This window comes from Pygocentrus nattereri, chromosome 5 (genome assembly GCF_015220715.1).
Source record: "Pygocentrus nattereri isolate fPygNat1 chromosome 5, fPygNat1.pri, whole genome shotgun sequence".
Lineage (NCBI taxonomy): Eukaryota > Metazoa > Chordata > Actinopteri > Characiformes > Serrasalmidae > Pygocentrus > Pygocentrus nattereri.
In genome coordinates this window covers 47526274-47544624 of record NC_051215.1, presented here as the reverse complement: position 1 = coordinate 47544624, position 18351 = coordinate 47526274, and the positions used below count along the sequence as shown (strand labels likewise).

The following is an 18351-nucleotide window of genomic DNA, read 5'->3' as shown; positions in this document are numbered from 1 at the left end:
GAGGCCACACACAATACTGAGCCTCATTTTGACTTGTTTTAAGGACATCACATCAAAGTTGGATCAGCCTGTCGTGTGTTTTTCTACTTTAATTTTGTGTGTGACTCCAAATCCAGGCCTCCATTGGTTAATACATTTGAAGATGTAAAGTCAGAGACAGTAGCTCATCTGTTGCTCATCCTCTAGTCCTTCATCAGCAGTCACAGGACATTGCCCACAGGACACTGCTGGCTGGATATTTTATTTAGTGGACGAATCTCAGTCCAGCAGTGCTACTGTCCAGTCCAACTGTACTAGCACAACATACACTAACACGCCACCACCATATCAGGGTCACTGCAGAGCTGCTGTGACAATGATATGCTTTGTGGTGGTCCTGACAACTGAGGAAGAGGTAAATAAGGACTAACTAAGTATGCATAGAGATAGTAATTGTAGACCTACAAAGTGCATCTTCATGGTAGGAAGACCTGATAAATTAGATTAAGAGTGTAGATGCAAAGAGATGTACTTCATGAAGTGTATAATATTGCATATTACTTCAGCGCCATATATAAAGTACATCACAAGAAAAAATATTAAACAAAACACTTAAACTTTTGCCATTGTTGTAAACTAACATACAGTATGCTCACCAAACCTCCTCCTGAAGATTCCAGCTTTCACCTCTTACCAAAACATACCTCATTCAAGTCATCAAGGATTTACAAAGGCAACCATTAGATGGATCAGGTGGGGTCGACTAGGCTTGGAGCCAATTTGGAGGCATTTTCCTTCAAAAATACATAAATGCTGTATTGTTTGTGAAAAAACAGGAGCCTACATTTAAAAATCAATCACACCAATACCTTAAAAATCTGCTTAAGAAAACTGAAAAAAGCTGAATTCATTTTCCTATAGATGACCTAAGTTCATTTAGTTCAATGTGGTTAGCCATTAGATTAGACAAATTCATTTGAATGGCCAGAGTTGCCATACATTATAATCAATTCACACTTTACATTTCTCAAGTCAATTTTATAACATATGATCAGAATTATATGCATGAATGATTTTATGATTTATCATTTTTTGTGGTTTTGGTACAAATCCATTTTAAAAAAGCTGGGACGCTGTGCAAGATATAAATAAAAACAAAATGCAATGATGTGCAAATCATTTAAACCCTTGATTTAATTGAAAATAATGCAAAGACAACAAATGAAATGTTGAAACTGAGAAATTTTATTGTTTTTTAAAAAATATATACGCATTTTGAATTTGATGCCTGCGACATGTTTCAAAAAAGTTGAGACAGGTACATGTTTACCACTGTTTTTCATCACCTGTTCTTTTAACAGCACTCTGTGAGCATTTGAGACCTGAGGAGACCAATTACTGTAGTTTTGAAAGTGTTTTCTCATTCGTACTTGATATAGGATTTCAGCTGATCAACAGTTCGGGGTCTTCTTTGTTATATTTTATATTTTTATATTTCATATTATTATTACATAATGCAGCAATTGTTTTCAGTTATGACAGGTCTGGACTGCAGGCAGGCCAGTTTAGCACCTGCACTCTTTTAATACGGAGCAATGTTGTTGTAATACATGTGAAATGTGGTTAGCATTGTCTTGCTAGAATAATCAAGGCACCCCCTGAAAAAGATGTCATCTAGATGGCAGCATAATGTTGCCAAAACACGTATATATTGTTCAGCATTAATGGAACATTCATAGATGTGCCAGGCAGCCATGCCATGTGCACTAATACCCACCTATACCATCATGAATACTGACATTTGAACTGTGCACTGATAACAAGCTGAGTGGTCTTTATCCCAGAGGACACGGTGTCCATGATTTACCAAAAGAATTTGAAATACTGATTTGTTGGACCACAGGACACTTTTCCACTTCCCCTCAGTCCATTTTAAATGTGCGCAGGCCCAGAGAAGGTGGCAGCATTTCTGGATCCTGTTTATATATGATTTCTTCTTTGTATTTTAGAGTTTTAACTTGTGCATGCACTGACTAACTGTGTTCACAGACGGTGGTTTTCTGAAGTGTTTCTGAGCCCATGCAGTGATTTTAGTTACAGAATCATGCCTGTTTTTAATGCAGTGCTGCCTGAGGTCCCAAAGATCACAGCCAGCAAATACCGTTTTTCAGTCTTATCTTATGCATACAGAGATTTCTCCAAACTCTCTGAGTCTTTTAATGATACTGTGTACCATAGATGATGAAAAACAAAAGCATTTTGCTGTTTTATGTGCAGAAACATTATTCGTGAATTGTTGCACTATTTGCTCATGCAGTCTTTCACAGAGTGGTGAACTCCTCCCCATCCTTTTGTTGCCCCTGTCCCATACGCTCTTCAATAGAGTGGGGCTGGCACTTATTGCATACATGCTCTTAATCAGCTATACAAGCAACTTCTTTATCCATTTGTTCCTTCACACTTTTAATTGACCTTTGGCTGGCTCTCTTGCCTGAACTCAGTTCTACCACTCTGGATTAATTCTGGATTTTGAAATTCTTGATCTAAGCAAACATCCTTTGTGACTTGCTGGAGGCAACCACACCAATAAGACCAGGTTAGTAAAGTGTCTTTGAGCTGCTAGTGTGATTGTCTTTCTGGCTATTATGCAATAAAACACATGCCTTGTGTGTATGGAGAACAATTATGCCTATCTCTCTGCAGTTGGGGGCTTGTCCATTGCAAAAGACTTAAGCTGTATGAAGATGACCATATCTGTGGCCACTGTGCTGTTCCTCATGACCATTTCTCTTTCTGTAAGGAAGGTAGGAGCTCTATATTTACACACTTACTAAATCACTATCTCGAGGACCACTGGAATTGTTTTGTATAAAAAATGCGTCAAGCATTTGGAAGGAACAGCAACCACAATTACCTCTTCCTCGCTGATGTTTTTTAACAGCTGTTAATACATACAATTTTAAGTGTAAGCTATTGTGTATCTCTTTATTTCATGCACTTTGTCATCTCTCCTGCAGAGCAGTGGTCAGGCTCTGCCCCTGGACATGGCCGAGAACTCTGTGGATGACTCCTTCGAAGGCTGTAAGGCTGACATGTATAAGTTAGTGGCATCAAAGTACACTGAACAGGAAATAAATCATACTCCTGGTTTCTCGGCTGCCTGGCAAAATGCACTGAATAACTGCAACAAAGTTGGACTCAACGTAAACCAGTCTGCCGCCATATACATGTATACACAGGCCAAGTCAAAAAATCCAGATTGTTCATATAAGGAGTTCAACAATGCTTGCCGAAAAGAAAAAGCAGCGTACACGTCAGGTGACTTTAAGTTTTACACACTGTATTTCTTTCTGACTGAAGCCGTTCAGCAACTCAAAAGACAATTCAGTCAAAGGTTTTTTTGCGTGACCTCATATCGCAAAACCAATATCACATTTACCAACGTGTCTCTCAATCAAAAAATTCGATTTGGTTCTTTCGCTTCCAGCTCTTTAAATAAAACCACAATTGTTAACAGTTTTGGTGAAGAGTCCTGTTTCAAAATTAAGACTTGTTACGGAGCTAAACTGAAAAAATACTCAGCCCTGCCACATGAGCAAGAGGTGTTAATTCCTCCTTATGAGGTCTTTCGCATCACAGCCATTGAAAAGAGAGATGAGAAAAACAAACTGTGGTGTAAGGTGGTTTATGAACTCAAAAGTGCTGGTAAGAGGAGCGATCTTAAATGCATAAAAACAAAAAAACTCCAGGGTGGGATCTTCACCAATAGCATTACCTTGAATTGAATCAGTTCTGATCATCCATCCTAACCTGTTTGTCTTTAAAGAGCAGTTTGCTTTGATTTAAATAAATGCTGTATATTACTGAACTATGGATAAGTGAGCTTGTGCTGGGTAAACAGCTTAAAAGAGCTTCTAAATGCTCTGCACCTAGAACATATTTAATATTAAATTTGAGCCTTTTTTAGGTTTTTTGGTTTTTGGTTTGGTTTGTTCATCACATTATAAAGAAGCCATTCGTCTGATCTCTCGTTTTTTCAAATTTACTCATTAGTTATGCAAAGGTGAGCATTTTGTAATTTGTTGTAAGTTGATTTATGGCTTAAAAATGAGACTGCATTGTGTGTTTAAAATCAAATTTTTGGCATCGTTCACTATTATTATAGCATATTGTTTTTAGTGAAATAATTCTTTTGCTTACTTTGTTCTGGCACAGCATACCAGCACCTGTTATAGAGTCTGGAGAGAGAAATTCAAAATAGCCTCCCTCCAAAAAGAAATATAAATCCCAGGCCATTTAGAACCTGTTTATGGCCTTTAGTTTTGGTTCTTTTGGTTTAAGTCTATGTTACGGAGATGTTCCGAATTTTCTTTTATTATCATGTTGTTATTTTGGATGGAAATACTTTGACAGGACCTTCTACACTTTTTTCATGTGCTGTTGGGCTTTCGCATGCAAGAAATATCAATGCTCTATGATGATATCACCTTTATGAGAGAAATAAAAATATATTTTCCATTACATGTGAGATCGTATTCGTTTTTTTAACCCTTTATGTACAAAATGTTACAAATGGATATGCCAAATGGATTTTAGAATAGCCTGGCAAAATGCACTGAATAACTGCAACAAAGTTGGACTCAAAGTAAACCAGTCTGCTGCCATATACATGTATACACTGGACGAGTCATATAATCCAGATTGTTCATTTAAGCAGTTCAACAATGCTTGCCGTAAAGAAAAAGCAGCGTACACGTCAGGTGACTTTAAGTTTTACACACTGTATTTCTTTCTGACTGAAGCCGTTCAGCAACTCAAAAGACAATTCAGTCAAAGGTTTTTTTGCGTGACCTCATATCGCAAAACCAAAATCACATTTACCAACGTGTCTCTCAATCAAAAAATTCGATTTGGTTCTTTCGCTTCCAGCTCTTTAAAAAAAACAAATTTGTTAACAATTTTGGTGAAGAGTCCTGTTTCACAATTAAGACTTTTTACGGAGCTAAACTGAAAAAATACTCAGCCCTGCCACATGAGCAAGAGGTGTTAATTCCTCCTTATGAGGTCTTTCGCATCACTGGCATTAAATAAATTAAATAAATATTATATATTATTAGATCACTTATGTGTACAAGACACTAAGACCAAATTCTATTCTTAATGCAGCCAGTATGTTTTTGCAAAGGTACAATGACCAGTAGTCACCAACCCTTTTTTATTATTTTTATTTATTTTATTTTTTCCCCCCTCCCCTCTTAAATCTGCACTTTATATATTTTATATATTTTATGTCTAGATATTTTAGCCTTATGTTTAAATTGTTTTCTATGTAGAAAGTGCCGTTGGATTACTGCTCAATTTCGTTGTAGCCTGTGCAATGACAATAAACGCATCTTATCTAATCTTATCTTTTATATATATATATATATATATATATATATATATATATAGTATAACATATGTAAAGACTTATGACGTGGTCCAAAAAACTCTCAAATCCCACCCAAAGTAAGTCATTACCTCAGACTTTACAGGGGGACTCGTAGCATCTCACAAATACCATTTTTTGTTCTTCTGACTTTTGTTCTTCAGTAATGCTGCTTCTGCTAGAAAGACTCAAGAGGGAAGAAATAAGGAAGCCAATTTTAATCACTGATGGGACTTTACAATTTGCAATTTAACAGAAATGATAAAGTCTTTTGCATAGGCCGTGTCCTCTATCTCAGTCCTAGAGTGTTCAGATCCTAGACCCCCTCCACCAAAGGGGTCAGGCAGGTAATGTTCTGAAGAAGACAGAGAAGAGTGATTCGTCACTCCACAGCATGCGTTTCCGCCGCTCCAGAATTCAGTGGCGGCGTGTTTTACACCACTCCATCTGATGCTTGGCATTGTGCTTTCTGATCTGAGGCTTGTGTATGTCTTTAGTGAGTGATTCAACAAAGAATACACATTGTGTGCTTCGGCACTCTGCAGCCCCCCCTCTATGAATTAGTGGGGTCTACCGCTGTTGCTCCTAGGTGCTTCTATTTGACAATAATAGCACTAGAGTTGATGGGGGAGATCCAGCAAGATAGAAATTTCACAGCCTGACTTGTGACAGAAGTGGCATCCTATCACAGTGCCATGTTTAAAGTCACCGAGCTGATCAGCACAACCCATTCTACTGCCAGTGTTTGTCCATCAAGGCTGCATGGCTATATGCTTGATTTTATCCACCTGTTTGCAATGGGTGTTGCTGAACCACCTGAACTCAATAATTATGAGGGTTGTCCCAATACTTTTGTCTATATAGTGTAGATAGATTTTTACTGATCCCGAAGGAAACTGGAGTTTTAGAGAAGCAAGGTAAACTATTGCACATAAACATATTACATGTAGTAGGCAGAGCACTTTGTTAATGCTGTTACCGCAGTACACAACAGCATAGAATATAGCACGTACTACAACAGACCAGTAGGCTTTTTGTGGGTGAAGCCGACAGTCCTGAAAGCACTGAAAACACACCACCTAAATCCCTGAAGGACCAGGTTGGTGCACATGAACAGCCTTGTCAGAATCAACGCTGCACCCCAGCATCCCCAGGGAGAAGAGGCCGGTCCCCAGTTTGGTTCAAAGATTTTGTGGTCCTTGGGGACGAGGATTTTTGTTTAAGAAATATGAGTTTTAGGTCATTTGTTCTGTAGCACATAGAGAATTAAGTAGAACGAAAACAGCATAACAGAATAAAGCACCATGACTTGGGCAAAAACTGCCTCTTTTTTAGGAGCAGCAAAGACTACGATGCACTTGATTTCAGAAGAAATGCTGGAAGAACAGGTGACTATTGGACTTATAATGTCCAGTCCGGCTTCCCTCTTGTCTACATTGATTTTAATCACTCTACTAAGAAGCAGCACTTACTGAGAAATAGGCCTCCATATGGATCACACTTGATATGTACACAGTTAGGGAGGGGGTCAAGTGGTAGCAAGTGGTTAACATCAAGATAAAATAGATAGATAACATCAAGCAGGTGGTGCAGCTAGAGACTGTGAAAATAAATGTGCTACACATCCTGTGTTCTTCATGCAGAATGTGAGAGCTGCAGCACAACCACAACACCACAAAAAAAGTGAGAAGAGTAGAGAGGTAAATTTAAAATAAACTGACTGAAGTGTAGAAGCTCCCCGGATCACCAGACTCCATCAAGAGCTTAACCCTTGTGTCTGCATAGGCTGATGTCTTGTAAGTTAAACACCGTATCAGGTAAAACCGTGTGAATGGGTTAATCAGCGTCTCCACTTTGGGTATGAATTAGTGCGAAACTGTCACTAAAGCCATGTTGCTCTTCTGTGAATCAGTTTGGAGGCGTGTAAGGGTGCAAGTAGGTGGTATGCAGTGTATACAATACATGCACATAAAATAAGGCCCATAAATGACCCTAAGCACAATGCTCTCCACACCAGAACATATTTACATTCAGTATATAAATACAAAGTGACGGTTTTCAATAACATCAGATAACACATTTTGTCCTATCATGAATTCACGTTTAGATGCTGGTGATTCTGATTTACCAAGAAAATTGACACAAAGAAGGAAGAGAATCTACTGTTTTCTGTCACTGACTGTAGAGCAGCATATCATAGCATGTTCATGACATGTTTGGTGTGTTAGTTTGGGTGACATGTCCTCTAGCATTTATTGCACTTAGTCCATTTTGCTATGGACTCTTAATGTAAGTGGCAGTGTTAGAAACCACCACAGTAGTGTGTGTGTATATATGTGTGTGTGTGTGTGAGCTGAGGAGAAAAGAAGCTTGTATAGAAACAGTATCTCTATCACTATCACACTTATCTAAGTGTGGCTATGGCTAACAACAGCTTTTGTTAAACAGGGGTGTTAAACGTCAGTGCTCAGTCCTGGTCCTGGTCCTGGTCATCTACCACCCTGCACAGGTTAGCTCTAATCCTAACCCAACACAGCTGATTAAGGTCATGAAGTCCTTAACGGGCATCTGAATATTAATCAGGTGTGCTGACTCTGAACTCTCCAGAAGGTTTTGAAGATGCCATAGAAGGCTTTTATTTTAATTTTAAAAATTAAAATAATTTTTAAATTTTTTATTTAATTTTTATTTTGTGGCGACCCCTAAAGGGAGCAGCTGAAAGAAGAAGAAGAAGATTTTATTTTTATTTTAAATCATTGTCTGACGTCTGTATAGAAGGCATGTAACTTTGGCCGGGGTGAAAAATGCCCAGACGTGGATTTACACGCCCATTTAAAACCCTATGATTTCATTTCATTTGGGAACTGAGGACACTGATTGTTGAAGCTTTGTAGGTGGAATTCTTTCCCATTCTTGCTTGATGTACAACTTCAGTTGCTCAACAGTCCGGGGTCTCCGTTGTCGTATTTTGCGCTTCACACATGCCCAGGGGCAATTTAGCATCTCCAATTGGCTTGACTGCAGGAAACTGTGGGAGGAAACCGGAGAACCCGAAGGAAACCCACGCAGACACGGGGAGAACATGCAAACTACACACCGTTCCTAAACGCTTATTGAGTGTTGATAAAGGAAAGGTGATGTAACACAGTGGGAAACACGCCCCTGTCCCAACTTCTTTGGAACGTGTTGCAGGCATCAAATTCAAAATGAGTGAATATTTGCAAAAAAACAACAAAGTTTGAACATTAAATATCTCGTCTTTGTAGTGTATTCAATTGAATATAGGTTGAAAATGATTTGTAAATCATCGTATTCTGTTTTTATTTTGTTTTACACAATGTCCCAACTTCACTTTTCAGCTTTTTGATTTTTTAAATATTCACAATGCCAACACTAAGGTCAGCGTATGACTACGTACTGTATATGTTGATGTAAATAGGGTACTACAGTTGGTTGTTTTCTTTTCCTCAGGTATGGGAGTTTTGCTTGAAGCATGCATGGAGCGTTTTTTGAAATAGATTCCAGAATCAGATAACAGTGAATCTGAGCCAAAGAAACTTCATCACCCAGTGGTGGCTCAGCAGCGAGGGCAGCAGCAGCAAGACAAAGAATAGCCAGTGTGACAACTGACTGTCACTCAGGTTCATCTTTACTGGGTATTCGTGTCCTCTCCATATGTGCCTCGTATGTGGAATGAAATTGTCAAACCAAGCAATGTTTTCCAGCAAACTTAAGACACCTGACAACTGACAAGAGCAAGTGATGAGGAACGGTTTCAATTATTTCAAATAGCTCCTGTAGGTTTAAGTAGCACCACTGCTTCTTCTGCCCTTCTCCATGACATATTTATATGAACTGAGCTTTTCGAGTCTAAATTATATGAAGAAGCACAGGGAGTGACTGTGAGCTGTGGGCTGGAGCTCTGTGTCTGCCTCTCATCCATTCCTACCAGAACATCTAAAAGAGGGAATTATGCAGAAATGTTAAAACATCCGTCGAATTCCACTTTAACATTTCTGCCTATTTCTGTAACTACAATAGGAAGAATTTACCTGGACCAGTTTAAGAAAATGTCCTTAAATATCATAAACTATCAACGCTGGTGTTGTAAAGGTTGAGGTGAACTGTTCTTTTTGTCCAATTCATGTGCGTAAATTGTGTATTATTTTGATAATAATGCCCACAGTAATTTCAGAATGAGCATCAATAACTACTTATAATTCTGATCCAAATGAAATCAGTATTCAGTAACAGTAACATTGTCCTATGACTGATTTTGAATCAAGCAGAAAATGTCTAATTGACTTTCAACTGGGTTCATTACTGGCGGCACACATTTTTTGCACACACACACACACACACACACACACACACACACTTACGAAGCCCTGCTGGTGACATCCTGTATATCCATCCATCCATCCCTTTTCTAAGCCGCTTCACATCCTGTATAAATAAAGAATAATGTGTGGCCACGACTTAGTAAGGCATGGGAACGAGATCCTAATGCGTGGCCACGACTTAGAAAGTCACAGTCTCGTTCCCACACCTTACCGAGTTGTGGCCACGACTTAATCATCTCACTCCCATGCCTTACTAAGGCGTGGCCATGCATTATTTTTATACAGGATGTCACCAGCGGGGCTCCGTACACACGCATATAAAGAAACAACTTAACAAATGTAGTGAAATATACTAACAGTCATATGTAAATACATTTAGATATTGTAATATATTTGCTAACACATGTAGAAATGTACATAAATGTTTTATAAATTACATTAAAGAGTAAATAGTCGTACTGCACGGGCTGTTATACTTTTGTTGTGATTAGTGCAGTTATTTACAACCAGCATTTGCAAATAAAGCAGTACGTCTCCTTCTAATGAAATGAACTGGCATTGTTGCCTGCCGACTCATATCCCCAGTGTAAAACACTGCTGTGGGCTTTGTGTGAGTTGTGTTAGCAGACATCCACCACAAGGGGGAGACAGGGTATGTGTATATTTTGGTTATTTTCATTTTAAATCCAGTGAAAGGAGAAAACATCTCAATTCTCGTTTCTGGTTCTGTGGAAAAATCAAGAAATAGATTTGTTTTACAGTTTCTCAAACTTACTATAAAACAATATTTTAAAAAAAACAATAAGAATAATAAAGGGTCACTTTTAATTTATCCTAATTTAATTTAATACCAGCAGGTGTGGTCACAGAAGCTCAGAAATCAGGTGGTAAGGATAGGATAGGCCTAGTCCTGGCATTGTGGGAGAATACATGACTTTTTATACGCTGGGTGTTTGTGTCCTGTCAGTAAGACACCGAAGCTAACTTCATTTAAATAATTTAATAATTGTAACTGCTTTATACCTGATGTTTCATATTACTATCAAAATCACCGCCACCTTACTATATTCTTAAGTACTTAAATCTGGTGTACATACTGTAAATTCTCTATATTGTCTTAAATTATTAGTAAAGTGTTTATTTTTACATAAATGGCTGCAACTGTAACAACTGCAATTTCCCCCTGGGGTCAATAAAGGAATCTGAATCTGAATCTGAAAGTGATATGGGGAGGAGACTCTACAGGACTCCCACCATTTAACAGTGAAATCAAAGAGGAATGAAAGTGATGATGTAAACTTCCAGCTGTGTTGCAGCTGCAGACTGTGCCGTCCTGTGTTCATACTGTTCTGATAATACTGTGGCAGCTGCGCCTGACTCGGAGCTTCAGAGGTTCGTTGTTGTGGTTTAATGCTGCTCTGTAAGTTGGATCGTGAGTGTAATCTAGTGCCCACATGCCTGATGAAGGGGAGTCAGTTCTGTACGACACCGACTCCGTGATTTCCTCCTGCTGGAGTGAAACCGTGGCTCTGGCTGTGTTTACGTGCAAAGATTTTTGCCAATCAGATATATACAATCGGATTACAGATTCAGACTGAGGAGTTTATGCTCACTCTGCTCAACAATCTGATGAAAATCTTCATTTACATGCTCACTACAAGTAATCCAATGCAAAATGACGCGCATGCGTGGAGTAGCGCTTAGAGTAAACGTTACCAGACACGAGCATCACGTGAGGTCCAGTCAGAGTGAGATGAGCAGCAGTGAGCAGTGCTTGTGTTTTTAGTTGCTTTAAATTGATGTCAGACTCAGAAAAACCTACATCACATGTACTTGTAAAGTAAGCGGCGAGAGGAGGACGTCGTGCTCTGAGACGCATAAGCTGGACGTCCGTCCCACCACCGTCTTTTAAGGCACCTCTGCAGACCAGTTTCTGCTCCGTCATGTTGAACATTATAAGCCTTTCACTATGACACGACGCGCATGCGCAGAATGTACTTACATGTTCTGATAGGGAATGTAATCAGATTCAGGCATTTAAACGCCTATTATTCTTCTATTTAACAGATTATCTAGAGGTTTACCCACCTCGTTCCGAATGGCCTCAATCGGACTAGACTATTCCGATTGAGTTGTTTACATGGACGTATTCTATTCCGATTGAGCTATTAGTTGGATTGTTAACAGATTATCAGGCTGCATGTAAATGTGGCTTCTGTAGGCAGAAATTATTGGGGGGGAAGACATGAAGCCAGAATGTGAACTAAAACTAAACAGTGCAGTGACAGCCTACAAGTGTAAAAAGCACTAGGTGCTGTTCGGGGGTCTGCAAAACAAAAAGGTGCTGTTTTGAGGGTCTGCAAAACAGAATCCTGGGGGTCAACTGGCATTTTTAAGATTTTAAACTTTATAAAACAAAACAAAACAAAATCTTAGTTGTATTTTAAAATATGTTTTACAACTAGTTTGATAACTTATGTAAATTGCAAAAATACAAAAAAATATATAAATACAGATTACACACACACACACACACACACACATATATATATATATATATATATATATATATATATATATATATATATATATATATATATATATATGTGTGTATGTATATATAAAATGATAAATGTTTAATAGCACTTCATAGGTCTGCACATGTGCCACTGATTTGTACAAGTTTAGGCTCACACAAACTGACCCCAATTGCTTCCTTTTAGGGTGGACAGTAATGTACCTGGACGAAACAAATAAAACATCTACATGTGATCATATCAGTACTTCTCCTAATGATACTTTCCAGCTAAAACATAATTGGTTAACACTGAATTAGACGTCAGGTTAACCTGACATAGACTGTGCGCTATTAGAAATCTCCTTTGGGGACAGCTGTCACTGTACGTTTGAATCGCCCTCATGTGCGGCCAAGCCTGCGATTTATGTGCTCAGAATGTAAACACTCAGTCCGACTGACCTGACACGACATAGGTGCTCACACTGCCCATGAAACGCAGCCCCTGCAGACACTCTGTGTACAATAAAGCTGCTGTCTGATGTCCTCATAACAGTGGCTGAATCTCATATTGCTCCCTGCTCCCTACATGATGCACCACATATTAAAATCGTGGCTCCTGCACCCATAAATGCATCAAGTGGAATATTTGGTCCAAGCCTAATTTAGCGTGCTTGCTAGTGTCTCACAAGCAGCAGGAACATGATGAAGACTTGCCATCCGACGACGCACCAATCGCAGCAGCTTCTTTTGGTCTGATTAGTGAAATATCCCAGATGCTACAAAGCAACAACAAAAGCAAAGCAACAACAATTTTGTCTCATCCGTTGAATATTATGCCACGTCATTCAACATTTAGAATCTTCCTGGGGGAATTTCCTTCGCTGACAGCCAATGTGAAACATTCTTGCTTTCCAGCTCAGAAAAGGTGCCCATTTGCTTTCAGAACTCCACATCCAGGAATTGAAATCCATTGCAGCGATATGGACCATTTTATAGTTAAGCTTTAATGACTAGTGTTTTAATAATATAATATAATAATAATAAGTTCAATTTATATAGCGCCTTTCACAAACTCGTGGACGCTTTACATCATCATCAAAAATAAATAAATAAATACATAAAAATTAATACTACAGAGAGGAAAAAAGGAAGGTTTTTAGCAGGGATTTCAAGGAAGGCAGAGAAGAGCAATGGAAGGAGCAATGGAATCGAAGAGTGGAAGGTAGAGAATTCCAGAGTTTGGGGGCAGCAGCATTGAAAGATCTGCTACCCATAGTAGAAAGTCTAGTTGAGGGAACTGTGAGGAATCCAGCATTAGAAGATCAGAGAGCAGGAGAGGAACAGTATAAAGGAATGAGATCAGAAAGGAATGTTGGAGTCAGACCATGTAAAGCCTTGAAGGTAAGAAGAAAGATTTTGTCCTTAATTCTAGAACTAATAGGTAGCCAATGCAACTGTCGAAGAACAGGAGCGATATGAGCCGAGCGCTTAGTGGAGGTAAGAACCCTGGCTGCTGAGTTTTGGACTGAAGACGATTGATTAGTTTAACTGGAAGGTCATAGAAAAGTGAGTTACAGTAATCGATGCGAGAGATGATGAAGGAATTGATCAACACTTTAGCATCAGTGTCACTCAGCATAGGGCATAAGCGTGTAATGTTACGCAGATGGTAAAATGCAGTTTTAGTTACGAGCTTAATGTGAGACTCGAAAGTAAGAGATGAATCAAAAAGACAGCCAAGGTTCTTAACGAATTGGGCTGGCTTAATATTGACACTATCAATGGTAACTGAAAAATTCAATACCGGGGAAAGTGAGGTTTTAGATTCAACTAACAGAACTTCGGTTTGATCAGCGTTAAGTTTCAGGTAGTTAGTTTGCAACCAATTATTCAAATCTCTGACACAAGTACTGAAAGCCTGGGCAGAGGCAGAGAGGGAGGTAGTGCTGATGTATATTTGAATGTCATCAGCATAGCAGTGAAAGTTTAAACCATGGTTGGCAAATGATCTGACCGAGTAGGGAGATGTAAATGATAAAGAGGAGAGGGCCAAGGACAGATCCTTGGGGTACACCACGATCAACAGGAGCGATATGAGATTTGTGGGAGCCCATAGAAATGTATTGATGCCTATCAGCAAGGTATGACTGTAACCACTGAAGGGCAGGGCCAGTAATGCCAACAGATGACAGTCTACATATAATCATATTATGGTTAACGGTGTTGAAAGCTGCTGTTTTAGTTCTCTGTGCATGGCCTGTCTATTTAATTGCTTTGGTCTAGTAGCTGCATAGAATGCTCGGTCTTTTTTTTCTCCAGACTTTGTCTCTGTTCACAGCTCATCCACCTGCTCCAGTTCTCTGAAGAGCATCTCCTTGCACAGCAGCTTTGGCCAGACCATCTCTACGATCATTAAATGGGCAGGCATCCAGTCCTGCTTTTGAAGTGAGTTTATGACAGTGGAGTAGTGTTTTATCGAGAGACATAAATAGCTGATAATCATCCTCTTTAGGCTATCCTTTAAATTGATGACTGAATGTACACTTGCCACACGCACCGGTGTCCTCCCTTACCCAGCCTGGTCCATCGTCATTCGCTGCCCTTTTCCTTAGCCGGCCCTTCTGAACGTGTATGCCTTACTGTGTATTCTCTGGGACAGTCATGGGCTGGCGGTTAGGGAACCAGCCCTGTGACCAGAAGGCTGACAGTCCATGACTAAAGTGCCCTTGAGCAAGGCACCTAACTCCCAATTTCTCCCTAGGCGCCGTGAATAGGGCTGCCCACTGCTCCGGGCAAGTGTGCTCACTGCCCCCTAGTGTGTGTGTTCACTAGCGTGCATGTATGTGGGTGTTTCACTGCATGGATGGGATAAATGCAGAGGTCTAATTTCACAGTGTGCAAGCACAGTGACAAATGGTTCTTAATTCTATCTATCCATCCATCCATCCATCCATCCAGCCATCCATCCATCCATTATCTTGTTCGGGTCACGGGGGCAGCATCCTAAGCAATGAGGCCCAGACCTCCCTTTCCCCAGACACTTCCACTAGCTCCCCGGGGGGGATTCCGAGGTGCTCCCAGGCCAGCTGGGCGATATAGTCACACCAGGGTGTCCTGGGTCTTCCCCAGGGTCTCCTCCCGGATGGACTTGCTTGTGACACCTCCCGAGGGAGGCGTCCAGGAGGCATCCTAACCAGATGCCCGGACCACCTCAGCTGGCTCCTTTCGACGTGAAGAAGCAGCGGCTCTACTCCGAGTCCCTCCCGGATGACCGAACTTCTCACCCTATCTCTAAGTGAGAGTCCAGCCACCCTGTGGAGGAAACTCATTTCGGCCACTTGTATTCGCGATCCCCGACACAGAGAGGGCTCTCCGCCCTTTTCCGCCTGAGAACCATGGTCTCGGATTTAGAAGTACTGATTCTCTTCACACTCGGCTGCAAACCGATCCAGCAAAAGCTGAAGTTCGCGGCCTGATGTCCCCAATAGGGCCCCATCATCTGCAAACAGCAGCGATGTGACCCTGAGGTCACAAAACCGGACACCCTCCATCCCCTGACTGCACCTAGAAATTCTATCCATAAAAATTATGAATAGAATCAGTGACAAAGGGCAGCCCTGACGGAGTCCGACTCTCACTGGGAACGAGTCTGACGTACTGCCGGCTATGCGAACCAAACTCCAGCTTTGTTTGTACAGGGCCTTAATGGCTCATAGCAAAGAGCCATGTACCCCGTACTCCCGAAGCACCTCCCACAGAATACCCCGGGGAACACAGTCGAATGCCTTCTCCAGATCCACAAAGTACATGTGGACTGGTTGGGCAAACTCCCCTGAACCCTCCAGAATCCTGGAGAAGGTGAAGAATTGGTCCAGTGTTCCACGACCAGGGCGGAACCCGCACTGCTCCTCCTGGATCCGAGGTTCGACTATAAGCCGGACTCTCTTCTCCAGTACCCCTGCATAGACCTTACCAGGGAGGCTGAGGAGTGTGATTCCCCTGTAGTTGGAACACACCTTCCGGTCCCCTTTTTTAAAAAGAGGCACCACCACCCCAGTCTGCCAATCCAGTGGCACTGCCCCCGAAGTCCACGCAATGTTGAAAAGGCGTGTCAGCCAAGACAGCCCCACAACATCCAGAGCCTTGAGGAACTCAGGACGGATGTCATCCACCCCTGGAGCCTCGCCACCAAGGAGCTTCTTAACTACCTTAGTGACTTCGGCCTCAGTAATGGACAGGCCTATTCCCATGTCCCCAGACTCTGCCTCCTCACTGGAGAACGTGTCGGTGGGATTGACTCTCTCAAGGAGATTGGACCCAGAGCCCAAGCTGTTGAGGTGAGCCGATTATATCTAGCCGGTATCTCTCAACCTCGCGCACCAACTCAGGCTCCTTCCCCACCGGTGAGGTAACATTCCAAGTTCCAAAAGCCAGTTTCAGCAGCCGAGGATCAGAACGCCAAGGCCCACGCCTTCGGACACTGCCCGATCCACAAAGCACCGAACCCCTACTAACTGCCCCTCTAGAGAAAAATATAAACTCTATCCTTCACAAAGAATAACAAAATAAAGAATTACAAATAAATAAAAAAGCTAAGATATTTACACTGTATGGATAATTTGCCTGAAATTCACATGGCGTTTTGCTCCTGAGGTACTAGTTCATATTACACAGGGGATGATGAGGACTTAACAATATAAACAATTATAAATAGAAAGCTCAGGAGTGTTTACACTTTGGAGATATTTTTAGAATATATCGCACATGGAGTGTTGATTATATTGCACACAGGAAAAGGTGATAGGAACACCTGTTCTATAGGTGTGTGAGGTCCAGTGGGGGTGGAGGAGGTTCTATTGGGAGCAGTGCAGGTTGTACAGTCTAACAGCAGCAGGAAGGAAGGTCCTGCGATGGCCTCCTTCACACACTTGGGGTGAAGCAGCCGGTCACTGAAGGAGCTGCCCAGTGCTGCCAGAGTCTCACACATGGGGTGGGAGCTGTTCTCCAGCATGGATGCTAGTCTGGCTACATGGTTTTAAGAGGATAAAATAAATTGTAGCTACAAATTCATTATGGTCATTCAGAAGTGCTATACTGTCAGACTAATAAAATCTACGATGGTCATTAGTTCATTTAGTAATAGTGTACTGTTTTAGAGAGCCTTTTGTAGATGCTCGTCTTGTCTTTAACTAAAATTCAACTAAAAATGTGGAACTACAGCCTCAGTTTGAATGTAATAGATTCTCTGAAATCTTACTCTAAACCCACAGTCGTATGCTGATCTTGAGGTGCCCCTGGTCAAATGACTTTTTGTCTATTTTTCAGGTTTACATATCCTCTACAGAGAACACAATTATTCTCATTTTAATAAATCATTAAGGCATATTTGCTGAATTTAACATATTGGGTGAAAAAAAATAACATGAAATGTGGCCTGGGCAAAAGTTATGCCATATTTTATAATTGATTATTTTACATTATATTAAACTCTGCAAATAAATAGAAATATGCAGTGAACGGTACAATATGCGGGAACACTGTCATACTTAAGTGTGTTCTCTATAGAGAGTGTGTTAACTTCTTTTCACTTCAGTAAAAATAAATAAATAAATAAAGGCGTTTATTTTCTCAGTCATCTGACCGTTTTTCCATTGTAGAAGTGTTGGCATACACTTTATGTCACAAGACTGAACCACATCCTACAAACAAACGGACAGAAAGAGAATCTGCTCAGTACTGCCACCACATGCAACATCTCGCAGATTTCGTTTTTTCAGGGTTCTCAGTCATGTTGAGTTCGGCGCCACAGGAGAAATTTTGGGCTTATTTGAGTGGAGTTGATAACAGATGATAGAAATACAGTAAATGGGCATCTCCAAAGCACAGATGCCACATTAGACTGGGGGGTAAAGAGTGCGCAGGATCATGTGACCACAAAGTTGCAAATAGTTCTGTCCCCAAATAGAATCAACTCAATCGTTTACTGCCCTCTAGAGACGTAAGTCATGGAACAACTGTTTGGACATACACCACATGGACAAAAGTATTGGGACACCTGCACAATATACCCACATGACACCCCA

General features: G+C 40.7%; 1 protein-coding gene and 1 pseudogene across 1 annotated transcript; both read left to right on the top strand.

The window, feature by feature from the left end:
• The first annotated feature begins 2368 nt into the window (after nucleotides 1-2368).
• Nucleotides 2369-4427, top strand: LOC108444216 (GPI-linked NAD(P)(+)--arginine ADP-ribosyltransferase 1-like). Its single transcript, XM_017725240.2, has 3 exons — nucleotides 2369-2575; nucleotides 2683-2783; nucleotides 2997-4427. Exons 2-3 carry the CDS (start codon nucleotides 2718-2720, stop codon nucleotides 3762-3764), a joined length of 834 nt encoding a protein of 277 aa, XP_017580729.1. The 5' UTR covers nucleotides 2369-2575; nucleotides 2683-2717; the 3' UTR covers nucleotides 3765-4427.
• Nucleotides 4428-4564: 137 nt separating this feature from the next.
• LOC108444214 lies at nucleotides 4565-5070 on the top strand (annotated as a pseudogene).
• The last annotated feature ends 13281 nt before the right edge of the window (nucleotides 5071-18351 follow it).